Here is an 18,493-nt window from a genome sequence, read left to right on the forward strand (position 1 = left end):
GAGAGGGAGTTTGCGACACACAGAAGAGAAAAATCAACGAGAAGGAGGACTCGTGTCGGGGGGAGAGGTACGCGAGATTTAAACGTTGCTCGTTTCCTTGTTAAACACACGCCGCAAAAGCAGCACGCCCGCCGCCACGTGGTAACCCGATACTTTTGTAAGAATGGTTTATGTGGTGACACTCGCGATTCCGTAGCGGTGGACACACGAGCTCCTTCTCCACTGCTCACGCGTTTACACAGGCGGTTAAATATATTTATATATAAATATATATAAATACAAATATACACGCGTGATAACCCCAGCAAGAAATCCCTGTGCGAGAAGAAACCCCCGCAGCGATACGCCGAATCCTCTTACAATCGTTACGGGAGAAGGAAAAAAGAATTTGTGCACGGAGATGAGTTACGATCTGCTGCCTCGCGCGAAAATTTTCAAACCTTCAAAACGTCGATGAAAAAAAACTTCTTTTTAACCAAACCCAAAAAACGGGCAAAAGGAATCGAAAAAGAGATGAGAAAAGTCTTCTCAATAAAATTCGAAACTCACGAAGCCATTTTTAAGGCCACTTGCAGGGGGTGAAAAAACGTGATTTTCTTGATTTTTTTCAACAAGAAAATAAATGTTTATTGAAAAAGTGTGAGCAACGTTCATTAGTACATATATTCGTGCACTCGTACGATTTTTTTCATCAAAAAATTTCCCAAAATGGCGCAACTCCAGCTCTATTCCAGTAGCACGTATTTTTGAGCATCAGTTCCGGTGGACATTGATAACTAAAAAACTGTTAATCCGATCCATACCAAATTTGTACTACTTATTAATTATATTAAAAGCTTGGGCCTGGACGAAGGATTTGTAAAAATGTTGATTTAAAAAAAAAACGGCGGCTGTTTAAACAAAAAATTCATTTTTCGAGGTGCTAAATTTTCGGTTTTTTCGTTACGATTTGGTTTTCAACAAAATACAAAATCCTTCGTCCAGACCCTACCAATTATTATATTAAATAAGTGGTATAAACTTCGTATGGATCGGATTAATAGCTTTTTAGTAACGTGTCCACGTCAAATAAGGTATTTTTCAAAAAAACAATTCTATAAGCTAATCGCATTTAAAGATTCAAGTACTACACAACCACGCGCACCGGGCGGTCTCTTTAAATACCCGTAGTTACGAATCTAATTCTCCCATCTTTATGAAGTTTGGTGAAAATATTCCTCAGACATTGTACTTGAAGAATATCTAATGAAAAAATTATTGATTTTTATCCGCCCATCACAAGTGTACACAACCCCTTAAGGATATTCGGTACAGGTGATACAATGTTGCCATGCTAAACCATGCTAAAGACATAAAAAATTTCAAAAAGTTCAGAATTTTATAAAATTTGGTCAACATATTCTTTAGTGCCAAATTTGACAATACAAATTTTTTAAGATTTTTCTTCTACACAGTTATTTATCGAGTAATTGATCACTAAAGTTCACGTGTATGAGCATAGCGTTTCCATATGTACAGGTCTACATATTCCGGACATAAGAAATCTGCTTTAATGCGTAATTACTCGACAACTATAAGTAGAAGAAAATTTTGAAAAAATTTGTGTATTCGTACTCGATGTTGAAGAACATTATCACCAAATTTGATAAATTTCTTATTATTTAGACTTCTGTACCGAAACTCCTTAAGGCAACGGGCCTCACGAAAAGTCCAATAACGACTACCTTGACGATGAAAATCTCTTAACGACCTACGTTTGAAGATAAGAGAATTAATACGTGTCCCCAATGATTTATAATCTCATGGGATAAGCGCACGTATGCCTTGATATATTCTTGGGAACTGTATCATGTTAGAAGAGTACTCCATTAATATATTATCCTATACGGTACGAAGCGCGTACGCGGTATTTAATATCCTGTGTCTGACGTACTTTGGGTACTTTGTCTTTGCTCGCTCTACAAAGAGAGAGAGAGAGAGAGAGTGAAAGACAAAGAAACGAGCAAGTTCGTACTATAAATATATGCGGCTGGGAGCCTCCGGTCTCTCTTCCTCGGCGGCGATCGCCCTTGTCCTGTTCCTGTTCTTGTACCCCCGAGTCGTCGGGTTTCCGTCGCGCCCACGTTATAACATAGAACAAGTTACCCGTTTTACGCGCGAGTGCAGCGCGCATTTTCTGCGTTACACACCGCGCACATGTTCAATTTCAACATCGTGTCTACGCTCGTAAGTTACAACGTTTACGAATAAAACTGCTACCAAGTACTTCAGGCGTCTCCGACGGTTTGTCATAAAAACAGTTAAAAAAAGAAAATTCCAATGAGCCCGAGATGAAAATGACATTTCGTTTTAGTAATTCAAAATTACGATACCCCCCGAGGGGGAACGACTTGCGTCACCGTTATTCTTATAGCGTCGCGAGTCCCCGCAGCGACGTATTCTCCCGACGCGAAAGATTCCCATCGCAAAAACTCTTCGTTCAATATGATCGCAAGCAGAATTTCCGATTCGAATGAAACTCCATATTAAACGTGAATAAATCTAGTGAGCAGGCTACCACGTACACGAAATGAAAATAGAAGCAGGGATTGTAAAAGATACGAAGAAAAATTTTATGTACACGCGCAACAGTAGCGAGATGCAAGATCCAAGTGTACCCCGAGCCCGTACCAGTTATGGTGTAAACAGCAAAAAAATAAATGAGAAAAATTTTATGTCGAGAGTAACGTATACATAATGATATGCGAGAGCGAGAATATGCATCGAACGTGAGCGAGTGTAGGAGCAGAGCTTTCGATGTGTTGTACTTAATATGAGGTCGTTCTCGCGAGTCCCTGCGAGCGGACCGCGCGCCAGAAGCAGAAGCACATCGTCTCTCGCGATGATACATGGTGGCTCGTTCGCAGGTGTCGCGGTACAAATGCGTTCATCGACTATCTCCACGAGATCTACTAACATTGCGATATCATATGGTTTATTATATATATATACGCATGTTAATGGTGCATGTGTATGTATATACATTTAAAATATCCTCGCCCGGGCCACTAACCTCCCGTCGCTATCTATCTATATTCCAGTAACCCGGTATTAATCAAGCGCCAGAGCGTATCCCGCGTCCCAGCGAGGCTGGGCGGAATATTCGAAGTAATAACTTCTCGAAGTTAACTCTCTCTCTCTCTCTCTGTTTCTCTCTCTTGTTTCTGTAACTATGGACCAAATATCTTTCTCGTCGCGGTTATACTCCGCGGCGAGAGACTCATTCTCTAAGTATAGTTCCATCGGTGGTTACAACCTTGGCGTATGCACTAAATAGAACTATATGTCGACCTCATTCTCGTTCCGGAGCTCCGACTACGAATAATATTAATTCAAATGATAAATACGAGCAATTAAGCATGCTCCGGGTGTTGTAACTGCGTCCGCATTTTATTATGGGGAGTAGGCAAGTGGTGCACGGTTTTAAGGTACTCTCGTCTCTCTGTTTTCGAGTCGGCTCAAGACGAATGCAAATGTTTCGTGGGACACTCGCTGGGCTATATAATTTCCGGGCTCTCCGCGGAGTGGAGCCAAAGTTTCGTAGCAGATCGTTGGAGGAATTGAGCAACGATCTCTCGTTCGATCGTTCGGGGATCGTTCTCCAGTAGGATATTTGAAAAATTTCGTCACATCGAATCCCTCGAACTTGACTAGCTTGATAGCCAATTGGTCCTCTCTTGAATACGAGCACGATATGATGACAAAGTTATCGAGATAGCGAGAAACCTGGTCTACAACGTGCCGTTTGTACGTCATACATTATACAGCGGACGTGTGCTTATTTAACTATCGTGCATGTATGGAGAGCATGCGAGATACACGAGAGCTTGCAGCAAGCGTGTTACGATGTCGGAATGAAAGGGGCGGAGAAATATACTGCGACATCGTCCTGGCTACCGATGATGCATGCTCGGAGTGTCACGCTGTCAGAAGAGCTCCATACTCGTGCTTCTCTCTTTCTTCTTCCTTCTTCTTCTCCCTTTTCCTGCCTGCTCTTTTACTTTCTCCCTCGCGCTCTCTCTCTCTCTCTCTCCTTCTCTGCTTTTTTGTTTCTCTTGGTATTATGTTACGTTTAGAACCGCCACCGCATCTCGCACACACTTTACCGAGAGGAGGATACCTGCCAAGTACACCCGGGTCGTGACTCCATCATATTTATGCCCCCGGCTGTTTTTCCCACCGAAAAATCTCACCAGGACGCCGCCGCTCAACCCTCTCCCCGGCGAGAGAAATCGTAAAACAGTCACCAGACACTCGTACAACAACAAAAAACAAACCAATCCAGAAACTCGCACGAATATGTTTATTCTCGGTGTCAAATTTGATTTTCTCGTTTTACGTGACAAATTTTGATTTATTGATCAATCTTTCACTATTTTTGGTTTTACGGTCATTGACATTTTCAAATGCTACAAATAAAAATCATTGATTTTGTAATAAATTTATGATAATTGTCCATTAATAATGCCCAGCACGAAAGATCGAGTCAAAATGGGGATTTCATTGACTCGAAGATTCCAGTCATAAATCTTTTCTTTCGTTCCAATATTTCTATCAAATCGAAATAGAAAGCTTCCAAAATAAGGTGATTAAAAAAATATTTTTTGTCAACCAAATTTTTCGTTACTTTGGTGAAATTTCACTCACTTTTTCTTGCTGAGTGCTCGCGTTTATTGGATACTTTTTATTATCCAATAAAGTTAAGTAATAAAATAAATGAAAATTTTTTAATTATCCTTTCGGATGGATTTCAATGGCTAAACTTTGATTCAATCTACGTGAGCGACGCTCACCGTTGATCAGAAATTATTTAGAAAAAAATTTAGTAGCTAAAAAGATTTATAATTAATGAAATGGCATTCGAATTGGAAATGAGATATCACAATGCGAAACATAATTGTTGAGAAAAAATGAATTTAATTATCGAGTCGACATGACATATTTTCCTGTTGTTTAATTCAGTAATGCAGCATCGAAAAATGTGGCTCGAAAGAGTGGTACAAAGTTCAAAGTTTTATGGAGTCGCGTTGGTGGGATGGGGGAAAAAATGAAAGAGCGATTCGTGTGAAATGACAAAAGTGACATGGGTAAGCGAAAAGAACAGGCGTTTGTGGGCCCGGGAGACGTGGAATCAGGACCGCACGGCAGCGCAAAGAGGCGACCAGCACAAAACGATGTGCACAGCGAGAGAGCGCGCATCTTAATTATGAGCTTTAAATTACGAGCCCGAGTAGGTGCTCGCAGCGCTGAAATATTTGTGTTTGCCACCGAGCGAGGGTTATGGCTCAATTACCACTGACTGTTTCCTTTGCGAGGCGTTGATTTAGAGCAGCTCGAAAAGCACGAGCGAAGCGGAGAGATAAGGGTGAAGGGCACGGGCATAAAAGTCGCTTTTCATTCTCGCCAAATATTTTTCGCGCAATATTATATTTTATTGAGTTCAGAAGGGGAGAAGTGTACGGAAAGAAAGGAACGAAAAACTCCGGAGACTCGAGGGCTCTCCGCTTCCATCGACTTTTCGTCTTTCTTTCAATTTTATCGTAAACGCTGAAAATCTTCGCTTTTCAACCGGAATAAAACAACCGTCGAAAAAAAATCCGCGAATCAAAAAAATTCACGCATTTGTGGGCTGTGAAAAAGCTTCCCTCGCGCAAAAGGGCAGCGTCAGGCACTAGAATTATTTACATGCTTTGATAATCAGTGGCGTGCCCATATGCGGGATAAACATATCCGCAAAAAAGGCGAGCTCCAAGTTCGCCTGAGAAAAGTTAGTCGAGCGCTCGCGCTTGTCCATCAAGATGTATGCGAAGATTGAGTTGATAGATAGAAATATTCTCGGAGTGTATATCATAAGACACGTACGAGAAGGTCCCGCGCGGTCGAGCTCAGTCATTGAGAAGTAACACGCGATATTTTTCCTCTCTCGAGTTCCTTTTTTTCTCCTTTTCGTTTTCGTTCCGTTTTTTTTTCTTCACTCGCGAATTTATCTGTGTGCGTTTATCACTCGAATACGTTACGATGATGAGACTCACGAGTATATACACAACAAAAGAGAACGAAAGAAAAGGGCGCACAAATGCAGAAATTACCATCGAGTGTCCATATGGGCGACGAACTATAACACGGAAGAGAGCGCGAGAGTTTTGCAGTCCCGGTGAAAGACTTCATCACGGAGTTTGTGCATGGGTCAGTCCACGCGAAGTTGCTATTCTCATTCAATGCTTACCGCAGTCATGTTTTTATACAATTTTTTTTCAATTTCATGGTCAATTGATCGTCGTACATTGATTTTTATATTGCGTCTACAATATTTACAATATTTATGCTTTTTCATAAAAACAATTTTATTCTTTCGATCGTTCGAGGGACTTGGGAGGGAATTGTTTTTAGAAGATCAATAAAAAAATATTTTTGTAGAGAATAAAACTCTAACGCGGTCGATATGCTGTCGGCATTCAATTGCTGGTAGAATTTTAGCTTGAAACGACATTTGCGCGGGATCGAGTTTCATTTAATAAAGTAGCCATTTCGACATAAGAAAAGCCTATGGATATATTTATATGCGAAAGTACGCTTCACAATATAACCAGATTGCGGAGATGCGCTCTACGTGTGTACAACAACCTCCCCGTCTTTTACCTCGGACTCTCATCGCGCGAACGTCAAACACGCCAACATCGCGCGCGGTGCGTGACCATTGCCACCGTCTCTGGCGCGTTTCATTTTTTCGCCTTTTTCTCCAGGAGGCTTTTATAAAAAACGAAATTTCATGAGAGTAATTTCTAGGTTTGTTTATTTTTTACTGAGCGTCAAAAGCATCTGAAAGTTTCTACGTGCAGACGAAAAAAAAAAAACAAAGATGAAACAATATTTTTGTGAAAAAGTGCGTTTGTTTTCTGAAAAGTTGCTCATCATGCGAAATAAAAGTTTAATAAATATATAGAAGTGCGGCTTTTCCGAAAATCGATGAAACATTTCTTTTCTTGCATAAAATCCTTCGATTAGACACTGCTAATGAGATATTTCGTCGGGGAACATTTCCCATAGAAACCATAAACTATGGGGTTTCAAAGTTGTTGGAAAAACATGATGAAATATATAGTATAATTGAGTGTTTTGAAGTTCGCAAATTTTCCAACAACTACAAAACCCCATAGCTTATGGTTTTTATGAAGAATGTCAGCCTCCCCCGACGGAATGTCACTTATTATTATAATCCAATCAACAACACGACGCTGAAGTTTCCAACGTTGGAGTCCAACGAAATGAATGAAAATAAAATGATTTATCCATCAGTTTTTTATTTCACGAATCATAATTGTGTAGATTAAAAAAATACAAAGTACAAATTCGACTGGAAATAAATTGGAGAATTACTGGAATTATTGAGCAGTTTTTTAGATCATTTCGTTGGATTCCAACGTTGGAAACTTCAGCATCGTTCAACAACTTCAAGAAGAAGAAATTCCAGCATCGATTTTCGGAAAAGTCGCACATCAAAGTTTCTACCAAATTTGTGCGTATGTGCCCGAAACTGTTTTCCGCAGTGATTCATCGCTGTTCCATGTCCTGACATTTATCACAGTCCTGTCGCCAGTACCACAGAGATCTTGACACACCCCCAACAGAGCAATGATTATCTCCATCGAATGATCTTTTCTTACAAGCTAAAGGCCATCTTCTTTCAACCATCATCCAGATCCGCGAGTAAAGAGTAAATTCTCTGACTATAAGATACGCGAACGAGGGAGGGAGGGGGAAGAGAGTAAGATAAACTAACGCAGGCGAACGCGTGCCTTCAAACCATTCGCATCGGAAATCGCGCGCAAACGATTTTAATGTATCTGTTATGTGCCCCTCTCCCCCTCCACCCCTTTCTCTCTCTCTCTCTCTCTCTGGTACTCGCGCACTTAATGACCAGAGAGCGATCTCTCGGCAAGATTGAAAGGAGCGAACGACTTAACTTCGAGAGTTTTATTGCCACTGATATCCATCGGACGAGGTGGTTTACACACGGTATAAGTCTCTATGTAAAACTACTTATATACGAACATACATTCGTCCCTATGTTGCAAAAACAAACAATTACAAATACACGCCCACGCATGTGGATTACTGCGAAGGATGAGCATGATATGAGAAGGAATTAGGCGAATTCTCAGCATCGAATGTCAAATGAGCTACCAAATTACAAATGTAAATAGTAAATTTGGGCAAAATGAAAATGAAAAAAAAAAAAAAAAAACGAGGAAACGTGCCCACATTTTTCAAAATACGAAGTCCAATCTCTTAAGGTCGTTCATACGCGAAACGATTTACTTAAGAATGTCGTGAAATTAACACAGAGTTTCAATAGGTAATCGATTGACACGCATATCAAATTTTAAAGGGTTCGTCTTATTGGTTATTTAGATAAACGTGTTTAAATATGAAGAAAAATGCACAAGGGTATACGGACTATGCGTAAAAAATCGTTTACCTTTATCATATGACGAATCAACGCTTATTACGAAGTTTATCAAAAAGTATGCAATAATAACAATGAAGCATATTATGAAGGTCTGGGGAAAAATTCGGGACAATTGTCTTACTAGTAATAAAGATTATATTACGTTAAAGATTGACGGGAATCGGTAAAATGAGCACTCGTAACTGCACATTTGCTTATTTCGGCATTTCGTTTCTTCTGACTTGGGCCATTCCTGTCATAGCCTTCTGTCTTTTCATTAACACTTTTTCCTTGATCCATTTCCCTTTCTCTTTGCCCCCTCTCTAATGCGATTTTTATCATAAAAAAACTACAGCATTTTAGCCAGGGACGAATGAAATTTTGGGTTCAGTCAGTGATGGATCCCCGTTTAATTGATGACATGTAATTTCATTCGTCAAAAAATAAGTTGAAAAAATTTATTTACAATTTCGAATAAATGGCTCTGACATTAATTTAGAGTAATAATATCTTAAATTAGGAAGTAAAAATAAAACCAATTTAGGAACCGATAAAATACGATCCTACGGACATGATATACCTTAACTTGAGAAATGAGTGTCAAAACAGATCGATGGATGCGATGTCAGAAGTAATGAATCGTATCGACGTTTGAGGAAAACCGTCAGTAAATTTGTCAAATAAAAATGAATATAAAAATGACAGTTGGAAATTTTGAAGTGTCGAATAAAGACGATTTCGTTGGAACAAAGATCAGCGAGTAATATAATTGAGTCACTAAACGTCCAAGATAATAAATCACTGGAGCGCCTCTCGTCGATATTAATCGTTCTTTTATATCGAGCGAAGTAATAATTTATGTGCTTCATTAGACTAAATACCGATCGAGTTTCCTGGAGAAATAAATATTTTTTTTTAACAGCGCGTTTTCCCCGCCGTTTTCTTTTCTTTCACCTCTGCGGTACGCGTCTGATGAGGATTTACCAATAAAATGAAAGATACGTTTGAACGCGGTGGAAGAGGCACTAGCTCACCTCGCGTCGTTCCACGCGAGAAAGGCCCTTAAACCGGTCGAGGGGTTTGAGCGGAGCCGGTAAAAGCGTGTGCACGCGTGGAATAAAGAGAGTTTTTGAAAGTTACCGATGAATGAGTGAAATACGCGTGTAGACGCATTAAACTCTCGGGAGAGTCGTTAATAAAATCGAAAAGTCTGCCTCGCTTCCTCGTTCGCTATTTTATAAGGAATAAATCAAGCGAACGTCAGAAACAGCTTCGTTAGAAATATAATATGTTACTTATAAAATTGAAAGCGTGTGGGACATACGTCAAATGGAATTCCTTGCGGTCGCCGCGCGCGAGCTGGGGTTGGAGGAGAAAAGGAGAATTTGTCAGGAAGGTAATTTCCAATGCGTTCATTCCTCGGCTCTTATATTATTCCCTCAACATTTATATTCTTTCCGTCATTATTCCGAGGATACTTTCAGCTGCATGCGCGAGCGCGCGCCCGCGCGCGCGCGTTTTGTGCGACGTATTAGCATGAAAAATGAATTTAACGATTCATAAGACGCCAAACGGTCCAAATACTTCATGCGTTTATACGCTCAGGATCTCCTCGCGGATGATGAGGCCTCGCGCGGCAGCGAATCTTGATCGACGATCTTCAGTCATATACGCACAAACCGCGATCCCGGCCACGCTTCGATCGGCCTCTCCCGCCCCCTTCTTCCCTCCTCGTGGCTTTCTTTTCCTCAACTGACCTGCGACTCTTTCACGGGAGAAGAACCGACGATTAATTCAGGAAGTTCTACGCCAAATACATGCGTGTGGCTCTCTACGCTTGTGGTAACATTCGCACGAAGCCTCATACATTTATACGAAGCCCGAGTAACGATCTCTTTACGCGCAAGCAATTTTTACAGCACGATGAGACTAGCCGGCCGGCCCGAGACGGCACGCAAGGTGACGCAGGCAAAATATGCCTATCGGCTTCATATTATAAGACTACGCACTCGTGTATACTTAGGAATTTATGCATGCGGCACACACACACACACACACACACGCGCGCGCACTCGTCGCACACCGCATTCGAGCCTAATTCTCAAAGTTATCGCGACTGAATATTAATGCTGCTGACCTTTTGCTTATTTTTTCAAATTTTTTCATTCTTCACATCACATTTGAATGATGAAGATGCGAGATAAGGGCACTTCATTTCAAGCGTTACGATCGCGAAACGACGACACACGGAAAGGTCAGAATCGAATGATTAGTTTTCCGATGATAAATCGAGTGCTGCTGCTACTGATGAGAAACGTTCGACTGGAAAGTGTTTGAAGAAAAAATATGTGATCAAGCAATGCGCATGTTTTCTTTCGGTTCTACGAGAACGAAGGGTCGCAGGAATATTGAGGCGTCTTGGAGAGTGAAAAAATGACGTAATTAAGAGCAACGAGAATTCCATTGAATTTCCTCCGTCATAAATTTCCATTATTTTAGTCGCCGCGCAGCGTGTTCCGTCACTCACGCGACCATACAATAGTGACTAAAAGTGCACAAGGCTGTCTCGGAGATTTCGCGATTTCACGGAAGAAAATAAAGAGATCAAAACGGCAAGAAAAAATAAGAGGCGGGGGAGAGGCGAGGGGGTCGTGAAAAAGTGTCTCGGAGCGTGCGAGACTCGGTCCGTCGAGTCCGACGAGGACGCGCGGAGCACCGCGGGTATATTCACGAATGCACTGTCGTACGGTCTCGCGGGGAAACGCCGGGCTCTCAGGAGACAGATAGATTTCGTTGATGGCTCGCGCGAGAGATGCCAGTCGCAGATGGGACAATAATAACGGAGTTGGGTGGTACGAGAGAATTTCTCAACCACGCGGGCTAGAGTAAAAAGGGAAATTAAAGAAGCCAGCAGTGAGCAAAAAAAAACAGGATGAAATTCGTCGAATGATAGATGCTCGAGTGGAGGAGACGGGAGTGCAGATCGCGATCGGATAGCGAGTCCCATAAATAGAAATGGGCGCACGTGAGCAAAGACTCGAAAAGTATCTTTCTCATCTTCAAAAAAAGACAGCACACACGCCACATCCGCCCTTTTGATTTAGCACCGAGATAAAATCGATATTAAATTATCACCGAATGAAGATCGCGCGGGGCGCGGTAGAAAATACATTTTTTCAGCCTCTCGAGAAAGCGACGTGCTTCCGATATTACGCCGGGCTCGATAAATCCAATAATTCCAAGGACCCGATAAACATGAAAATGTGAGCGTTATAAATATGCATCGAATACGAAGCGCTCGTGCGGAGACGCGTTTTGTACTTTAAAAGCAGTAAGATAAGGAGCGCTGGCTGTTTTAGGGGTCGCGCGCCGTACGCTCTCGTTACGAAGGATGCGCCGATCAGCATCTGAGTGCGTTGAAAAAGCCACCGGAGCGCGTCGGGGCTTATGTCAAAATGGCTTCCTCGAGTGACGTTCTTACGCCTCGAGCGACACAAAATACGACGTTTTCGTATTGAACATTCGATATGCGGATTCGCATGTGTTTATTTAGCGTCTGCATATTATATATTCCTACATAAGAAAGTATATAACGCGCTTGCACATTTAAGGTGGCCCGTACGAGGCGCGGCGGGACGACGCGAACACGCGATGTCCCTGCCTAATAACGGGGACGCGCGAGGCGTGTGCGAGCTCCGAAGTCTCGGATCACACAACGTGAAATGCATATATACTACGGGGGCCCGTACTCGAGATCGCACATGCAAGCCCGACAGATAAGTACGACGTGTCGTTGGTGCAACTGTGCGGTCTCGCGGATATGCTCTCTGGGCCAAAACCGTGCGGTGTGTCGTGACGGGATGTCCGCGAGATCCTTTCTCTCCCCCGCCCTCGAGCGCGATCTCTTTCTTCCTCTCTCTTTCGCTTTCTGGCTCTCGGTATCCCGTCAAGTAATCTTCTGATTATTTCGTGTGGATATAAGACGAACTTTGTACTGACGATAGCACGCTGATGAGAACAGGTTGTCTGTGCCTGTTTCTTTACTTTTTTTCCTCGCGCCTTTCTCTAGACACGTAACATTATCACGGTATGCACACGTCTGTCAAGTCAACGACGCACACAATACCCCATACATTTTAGTAAGATTCTCCTTAGAATAATGTCTTTTTAATTGCTTTTTCGTGGAACAATTATGCTTGGTGGGTATACTTGTTAGGTTGAGGTGAATTTTCATGGGATTCGGCATTGAATTGTTGTGTGCAATTTTCATCGAGTTTCGTGACAACTTTTCTACTCTGTTTTTTTCTCCCGCTTCGGTGAAGAATCCTCAAACGCCGACGATATTTATACGCGCCGGGGAGAAAATTATTTGTATTTTTCAATGTATGCTATTTCGTTGATTTTCTCTTTTTTATCGTGTCGTCGTCGTCGTCGTCGTCGTCGTCGTCGTCGTCGTGTTTAATCGTCCGAATCGTGCTGATGCTCGAACGACTCGAACTTGAGAACTCGAGCGTGGAAGTTTGGTGGGTGTCCCCGCCGGTGCACGAACGTATGCACGTGTCCCTGATTTAGCAGCTCGAAAAAGCCTTTTTATTTGTCTTCCTTAAGGGAGCCTTTCGGTAGCTTATATACTCGGGCGGACTCGTACAGCGCTTGGGGATTCTTGTGAAAACGATTTATTTACGGTGAGACGAGATCCAGGCGGAGCAAGTGCGACTCGGAAGGGGACCAGGATACTCGAACGATTTTCAGCGATCGAATAGCTTTCGCAATCGGATGGAGAATTTTTTACGGATACGCAGCTCGAGAATGGAACGGCGCGTGGAGAGTGAAATTCTGTTGAATAAGCGATGTTGCGTCTGCGTATTATTGCGGGGGACGTCAAAAATGTTTAATATTCACGAGCGAAGCGCAATGTCCGACATCGAAGCGAAAGAATGCAGCGAAACTCGAGCGTTCGAATAACTCTCGTCTTGGGCAACGATCGTTTTATATTCTTGAAGAATGGAGATACTATTTCTAATGGCGAAAAATTTCGAGAGAAACTTCGGCGCATGCGGTTTAGCAGAAACACTTGAGTGGAGCGCGGAGATCTTCAGCAACGAAGCGTAACTCCCGTGGTACCAAGGAAAAAGCGGGGAAGAACGAGTGAAAAAAAAACGGGAAAAAATTCCAATGAAATAAATAAACAGAGAAAAGAGACCTCGAAGGATTACCATTGACACCGAAAACGAGGCGAGATATCTCCTCCCGTTTCAAGGGCTCGTTCGCGCTCGATCGAATTCACGAAATCGTTGTGTACCCGAAGCGCTGAGGCCTTCGTCGTCAATGCATAACGGAAAACCCCCGGCACTCATTCGATTTGTACCGGAATTTCTATTCGGACAAAGACTCTTGTAATTCTTGCTGCCTAATCCTACCGAGCGACGCTCTTAATCCCAAAACCATTTTGACATTTGGGTCGTACACGAATCCGTCGAGCTCACCTTACCAAAAACTAGCAAAATCAGTCACGAAGCTGCTTCGTAAAAATTGACATATTTTTCAATTGATCGCACCGATATCAATGGAACCTTTTACTCTCCTTTCGTAATCAGCCTGTACCAAAATCACTCGTGAAATTCAAATCCTGGTCGATTACCCCGCGAAACTCCCGATTTTCGCACGCCAAAAATCACTTTTCCAATTTCTTTCTCCGTATGTCAACATAAAATTTCATTAAACAAAGAAAATTTTCATCGGATCATGATGAAAAAAATGAAATTCGTCAACTCGACTATTTGGTTGTTCCTCGATTCGCAGGCTCGAACCAATTGTCAAGAAAAATCCTGCCGAATTTTCGACTTCTTCTTATTCCATCAAAAGTTGCCCGCGGGTCCCTGCGACCCGGGTCCGAGCACTCCGATTGTTTTTCCACACCCTGCAAAAGTGTTTATCATCATCGATTCGCCTCGATGAACTTCCGAGTCGAAAAAATTCCGAAGATCTCATGATATAATTTGCGGAGCTTGGCGCATGCTCCCTGTTAGACGGCGGCGGCGGTGGCGGCGGCGGCAGCTTCTACATTTAACCGGGAAAGCGAGCGGATTCTCGAGTCCATAAAGAAAAGTATACGTCGGTGTGTACATATAAATGAACACGAATGCGTCCATATGCGAGAACGAATGTGTGTATAAAACGTACACAGGTTTGCTGGGCACGCCGTGCGGTCGGGCATCGCACCGACTCGACGCGTTCACCAGGCCGACTCTCCCGGGGTGTATCATCCGTCCGCGTGATGAAATGTAGATCGACGGTGATTTACTTATCGCGAATCGACGCTTCGCCGGAGGTAAATGGCCGAGTCGTGACCATTAGTCCGTGAACGCGAGTCTGGATGCGAACTTATATAGCATCGCTTTTATATACACATATGTAGAGACATATACGGAGAGAAAGAGAGAGAGAGAGAGAGAGAGAGAAGCGACGGAATAATACGGAGGTGTATGCGGGTGTGTGGGAAAGGGCTTGTTCAAGCATGTGAGCTCAGGACGACGAGGGAGGGAGGGAGGGAGGGAGGGGGGAGTGGTAGCGATACTAAGTTGACTCCGTGTGGGGCCTTGAGGCCAAATTGATTCCGCAAACGTACGTAGGCCAAAGTAGGATTGAGAAAATGTTGAATCCGTTGGCCGAAGCCCGGAGCTTGGCGCGCGACTGGAATTTACTAAATTTCAGTAGAAAGCTGGGGCGACAAGCCCGTCTTAGGAAGTACGTGGACACACTTCAACCAGATTTCGAGGTAGCAAGTTCCGCAATGGGATCTTTAATAAGGATTTGCTCTCTTAAGCCTCGCATTAGGAAGAGACGGAGAGGGAGGGAGGGAGGGGGGATGGATGAGGAAATACAGTAATAGAGCATACGGTAAGACAGGTGAATTCCGAGTATTCCAACTCTCCAACTGACACAGAGCGGGGCAAAAGCATTGCGATTGTTTCCTGGAATGGAAACTAACTGCTACACCTCTCGCTTGGAGAAAGTGAGAGGCATGCGTCGTCGTTTTTTATTCTTCTGTGTGTGTGTGTGTGTTTTGTTTTTTCTAGCCCCTCGTCTTACGGTGAGAGTGCAAACTCACCAGTCCCGTACACACGTATATTCTTTATTCACGAGATTGAGGAATTTTCTAGTGCAAGTATTGCACAAAAGCGGCGTGGAATTTAGCGGAAATGTTTTAGATATCTGGCGTATCTCATTCAGAATATTTCCACGATGTGTATGGCTCGATTGGGAGGGCCTGATAAGCCATGAAGAATGAGTGAGGTGCTTCGAAGAAAAGTGAGAGCGGTGATCGACCGTCTGTTCCATTGAAAATGGAAGTAGTCTGAATTTCGAGAAAAAATTGTGTTTTCGGTCTGCTAACAAAGACCGGACTGGCTCCGGTGATCAAAAATCTTTCTGCTCTTCCCGTCGCTTTGGTTGAAGTTAATAGTTGATAAAAGTGTTTGGAGAGATGCGATAAGGCTTTTCCGCGATGGAGAAAATCCATTTTTCAGGCAAACCGAGTGCGAACGAGTTTGTTGGATGGCGAACCGGAGTTCTCCAGCGCCATATAATGGTTCGTGCGTGGACAAACGAGAGGAAAACATGTTGCACAATAAAGTAAAACGACGCAGTTTCATATTTCCATTTACAAACGAGATTTTTCTCGAGCTCACAATATTCTCGAGTGAAATTCAATCTCGCGTTGTCCGTGTGCGGGCTGCTGTCGGATATCGTGCGTTCGATTTTCACGATTATCAAGAAACCTCCGCTGCGAGAAGCCGCGCTGCCGCTCGTGTTCTTCGACTAGCGAGAAATGAAATCTCGTGACGGAACAAGCGTTCTACGTCCAACAGGTTACGTCACTCGGCTATTTTTTTATCGAACATCTCGCATGGCAATTTATTGGCTTTGAGATTTCATGTTGCAAGCAAATTGGAATAAATTGACGTAATTGAGAAGTCGATCGAATCTCAGTTCCATGGAAGAGTCCTAATTAAGAGTTTGGATGCATATTGCGATTTGACGTTGGCGAGGAGCCGCGCGCGAGAGCCCGACGCGTGCAGACGAGCATTAGAATTCCAATGATTTTGACAATTTGAGATAGTTGAGAGATCCATAAGGGGGCCAGAAAGCGAAAATACGAAAGGGCAAAAAGGAAATAATAGAAAAAAATCAAACGAGATACACAAATGCAAAGAAAGATCGTGGCGCCGTTTCTCGTGTGGACGAGTTCCGTACCGTATTCGTGACTGATCTCAGACAATTTATGGTCTGTACAAGCGCGGGGTAAACGTACGGGCGCGGGCATCGCACGTGTTCCTCGTAACACGTCCGCTTCTCTCTTCCCTTCTTTTCTCTCGTGTTGAGGAACACGACGCGCGAGTTCTCTATCCCGGCCTCTTCTCTGTGTGACCTGACGCCAGATCTTACAAGCGCGAACCGCACCGCGAGAGAGGAAGAATCACACGGAACACATGAACGTCGTTCAACCAAGTCGCTCGAAGGAATGACAGAAACGCGAGGCTGACTTTGAAAAATTGTACGGCATCGCGCGAGACGTCGCTGCGTTGCGTAGGGGCTTGACGTCTTCCGCGACAACACCGATACGACTCTTCTCTTCACTTTCTTTCGAAAACCGACTGACGCGCGTGTATGCGCGTGTCAGTATCGCCGAACTTCAGGCTCTCGGGCCACGCGATACCGCGAGCATTTTTTCCATCCTCGTAGCTCGTGTATATTTTCGGATAAGCAAGGCCCAGCTTGATAAAACGATCCGTTTCAATCTCAACAACACCAGAAACTTTGCGCAGCTTGCGTCAGGACGGCTCGCCCGCGCGGACCTCCAAGAAGATTCGAACATTCCTTCGGGTAGCTTTCCGCGATTCATTATGAGACACTTCAACGCGTTTCAATCGATTTTTTCTGCTCTATCATCTCAAGCAGACGAAAATGCACCCAAACTTTCGAGTTCTTTCCCGCATTGACAAATGAATTTTTGCACTTGGACTGCGAGCATTGAATTGAGAGAAGAGAAAATATTTTTCACTACAGCAAAACACTAAACTGACTGAAGTGAGTCCGCAACTGCAGTTTCAATAATTCATGCACTCGGGCGTGGACCTTAAAGGGGTCTGTGCCGATCGCCCGCGGCTGTTAGAGTATGAGCAAAAAATTGATAATAAACAAAACTCACCGATAGTAGTCCTTCTTGCAGTAGATGTTACCGTCCCTGCTGAAGCAAGTGACTTCACCATCGAGGCCTTGTCGACAGTGGGAGCACTGTAGGCATGAGGCATGCCACCGCCTATCGACAGCCTGCAAGTAAAACCTGTCGGCTATTCTGAGTCCGCAGCCAGCGCAAACGACCCCGGGAACGTCTTCCGATTGGGCTGGTGGGGTTGGGGGTGGTTCGAGTTTTGGTACGGGATGTGAATCGTCGTTGTTCGTGCATCGCTCCGTTTGTTGATGAATCTGTGTCTGGTGATGGAGATGGTGATTTTGTTGGGGCTCGTTGTGGTGGTGATGGTGATGGTGATGGTGGTGGGGCGTCGTTTGGGCTGGTGCGCTGAGATCACTGGCGTTGTCGTAGTTTCCGCTGTTCCGGAACTCCGGCGCACCTGAAGAACAACCAAGAGGAAGCTTATAAAATGTCTGTCCGCGCCGATTAGCGCCGATTATGGGTCGATTAAAATGTTGGAACTTGCTCGTATTTTGATGTCAAGACTCCCGATGAAACAAGTTAGTGGATTGATCCAAACTCTGTTCTCGAATGCTACTAATTGTTATTTCCAATTTAGGCTCGTAATTCGCTTAAGAAAACTCAAAGTATGGGCTTGAAAAACGTTCTCAGTGATTCGAAATGAAGTAAGCCAACTCTGCAGCTTTCAACTTAGCATTCCCGTTATTTGACAGGCGCGCATATACACGCAACCCCAAAAGCCTACTGCACAAGGATAACGATCGAGGAGACACCGTGGAATGAAAATA

General features: G+C 43.6%; 1 protein-coding gene across 1 annotated transcript in view; it reads right to left on the reverse strand.

Annotated features, from left to right (window-relative positions):
* LOC122416396 (protein apterous-like) overlaps positions 1-18,493 on the reverse strand; it is a 49,641-nt gene that overhangs the window by 17,880 nt on the left and 13,268 nt on the right. Inside the window, exon 3 of the mRNA XM_043429314.1 lies at positions 17,700-18,123. Coding sequence (XP_043285249.1) covers positions 17,700-18,123 — 424 coding nt within the window. The remainder of the gene's footprint in view (positions 1-17,699; positions 18,124-18,493) is intronic.

Source organism: Venturia canescens, chromosome 9 (assembly GCF_019457755.1).
Source record: "Venturia canescens isolate UGA chromosome 9, ASM1945775v1, whole genome shotgun sequence".
NCBI classification, from domain to species: Eukaryota; Metazoa; Arthropoda; class Insecta; order Hymenoptera; family Ichneumonidae; genus Venturia; species Venturia canescens.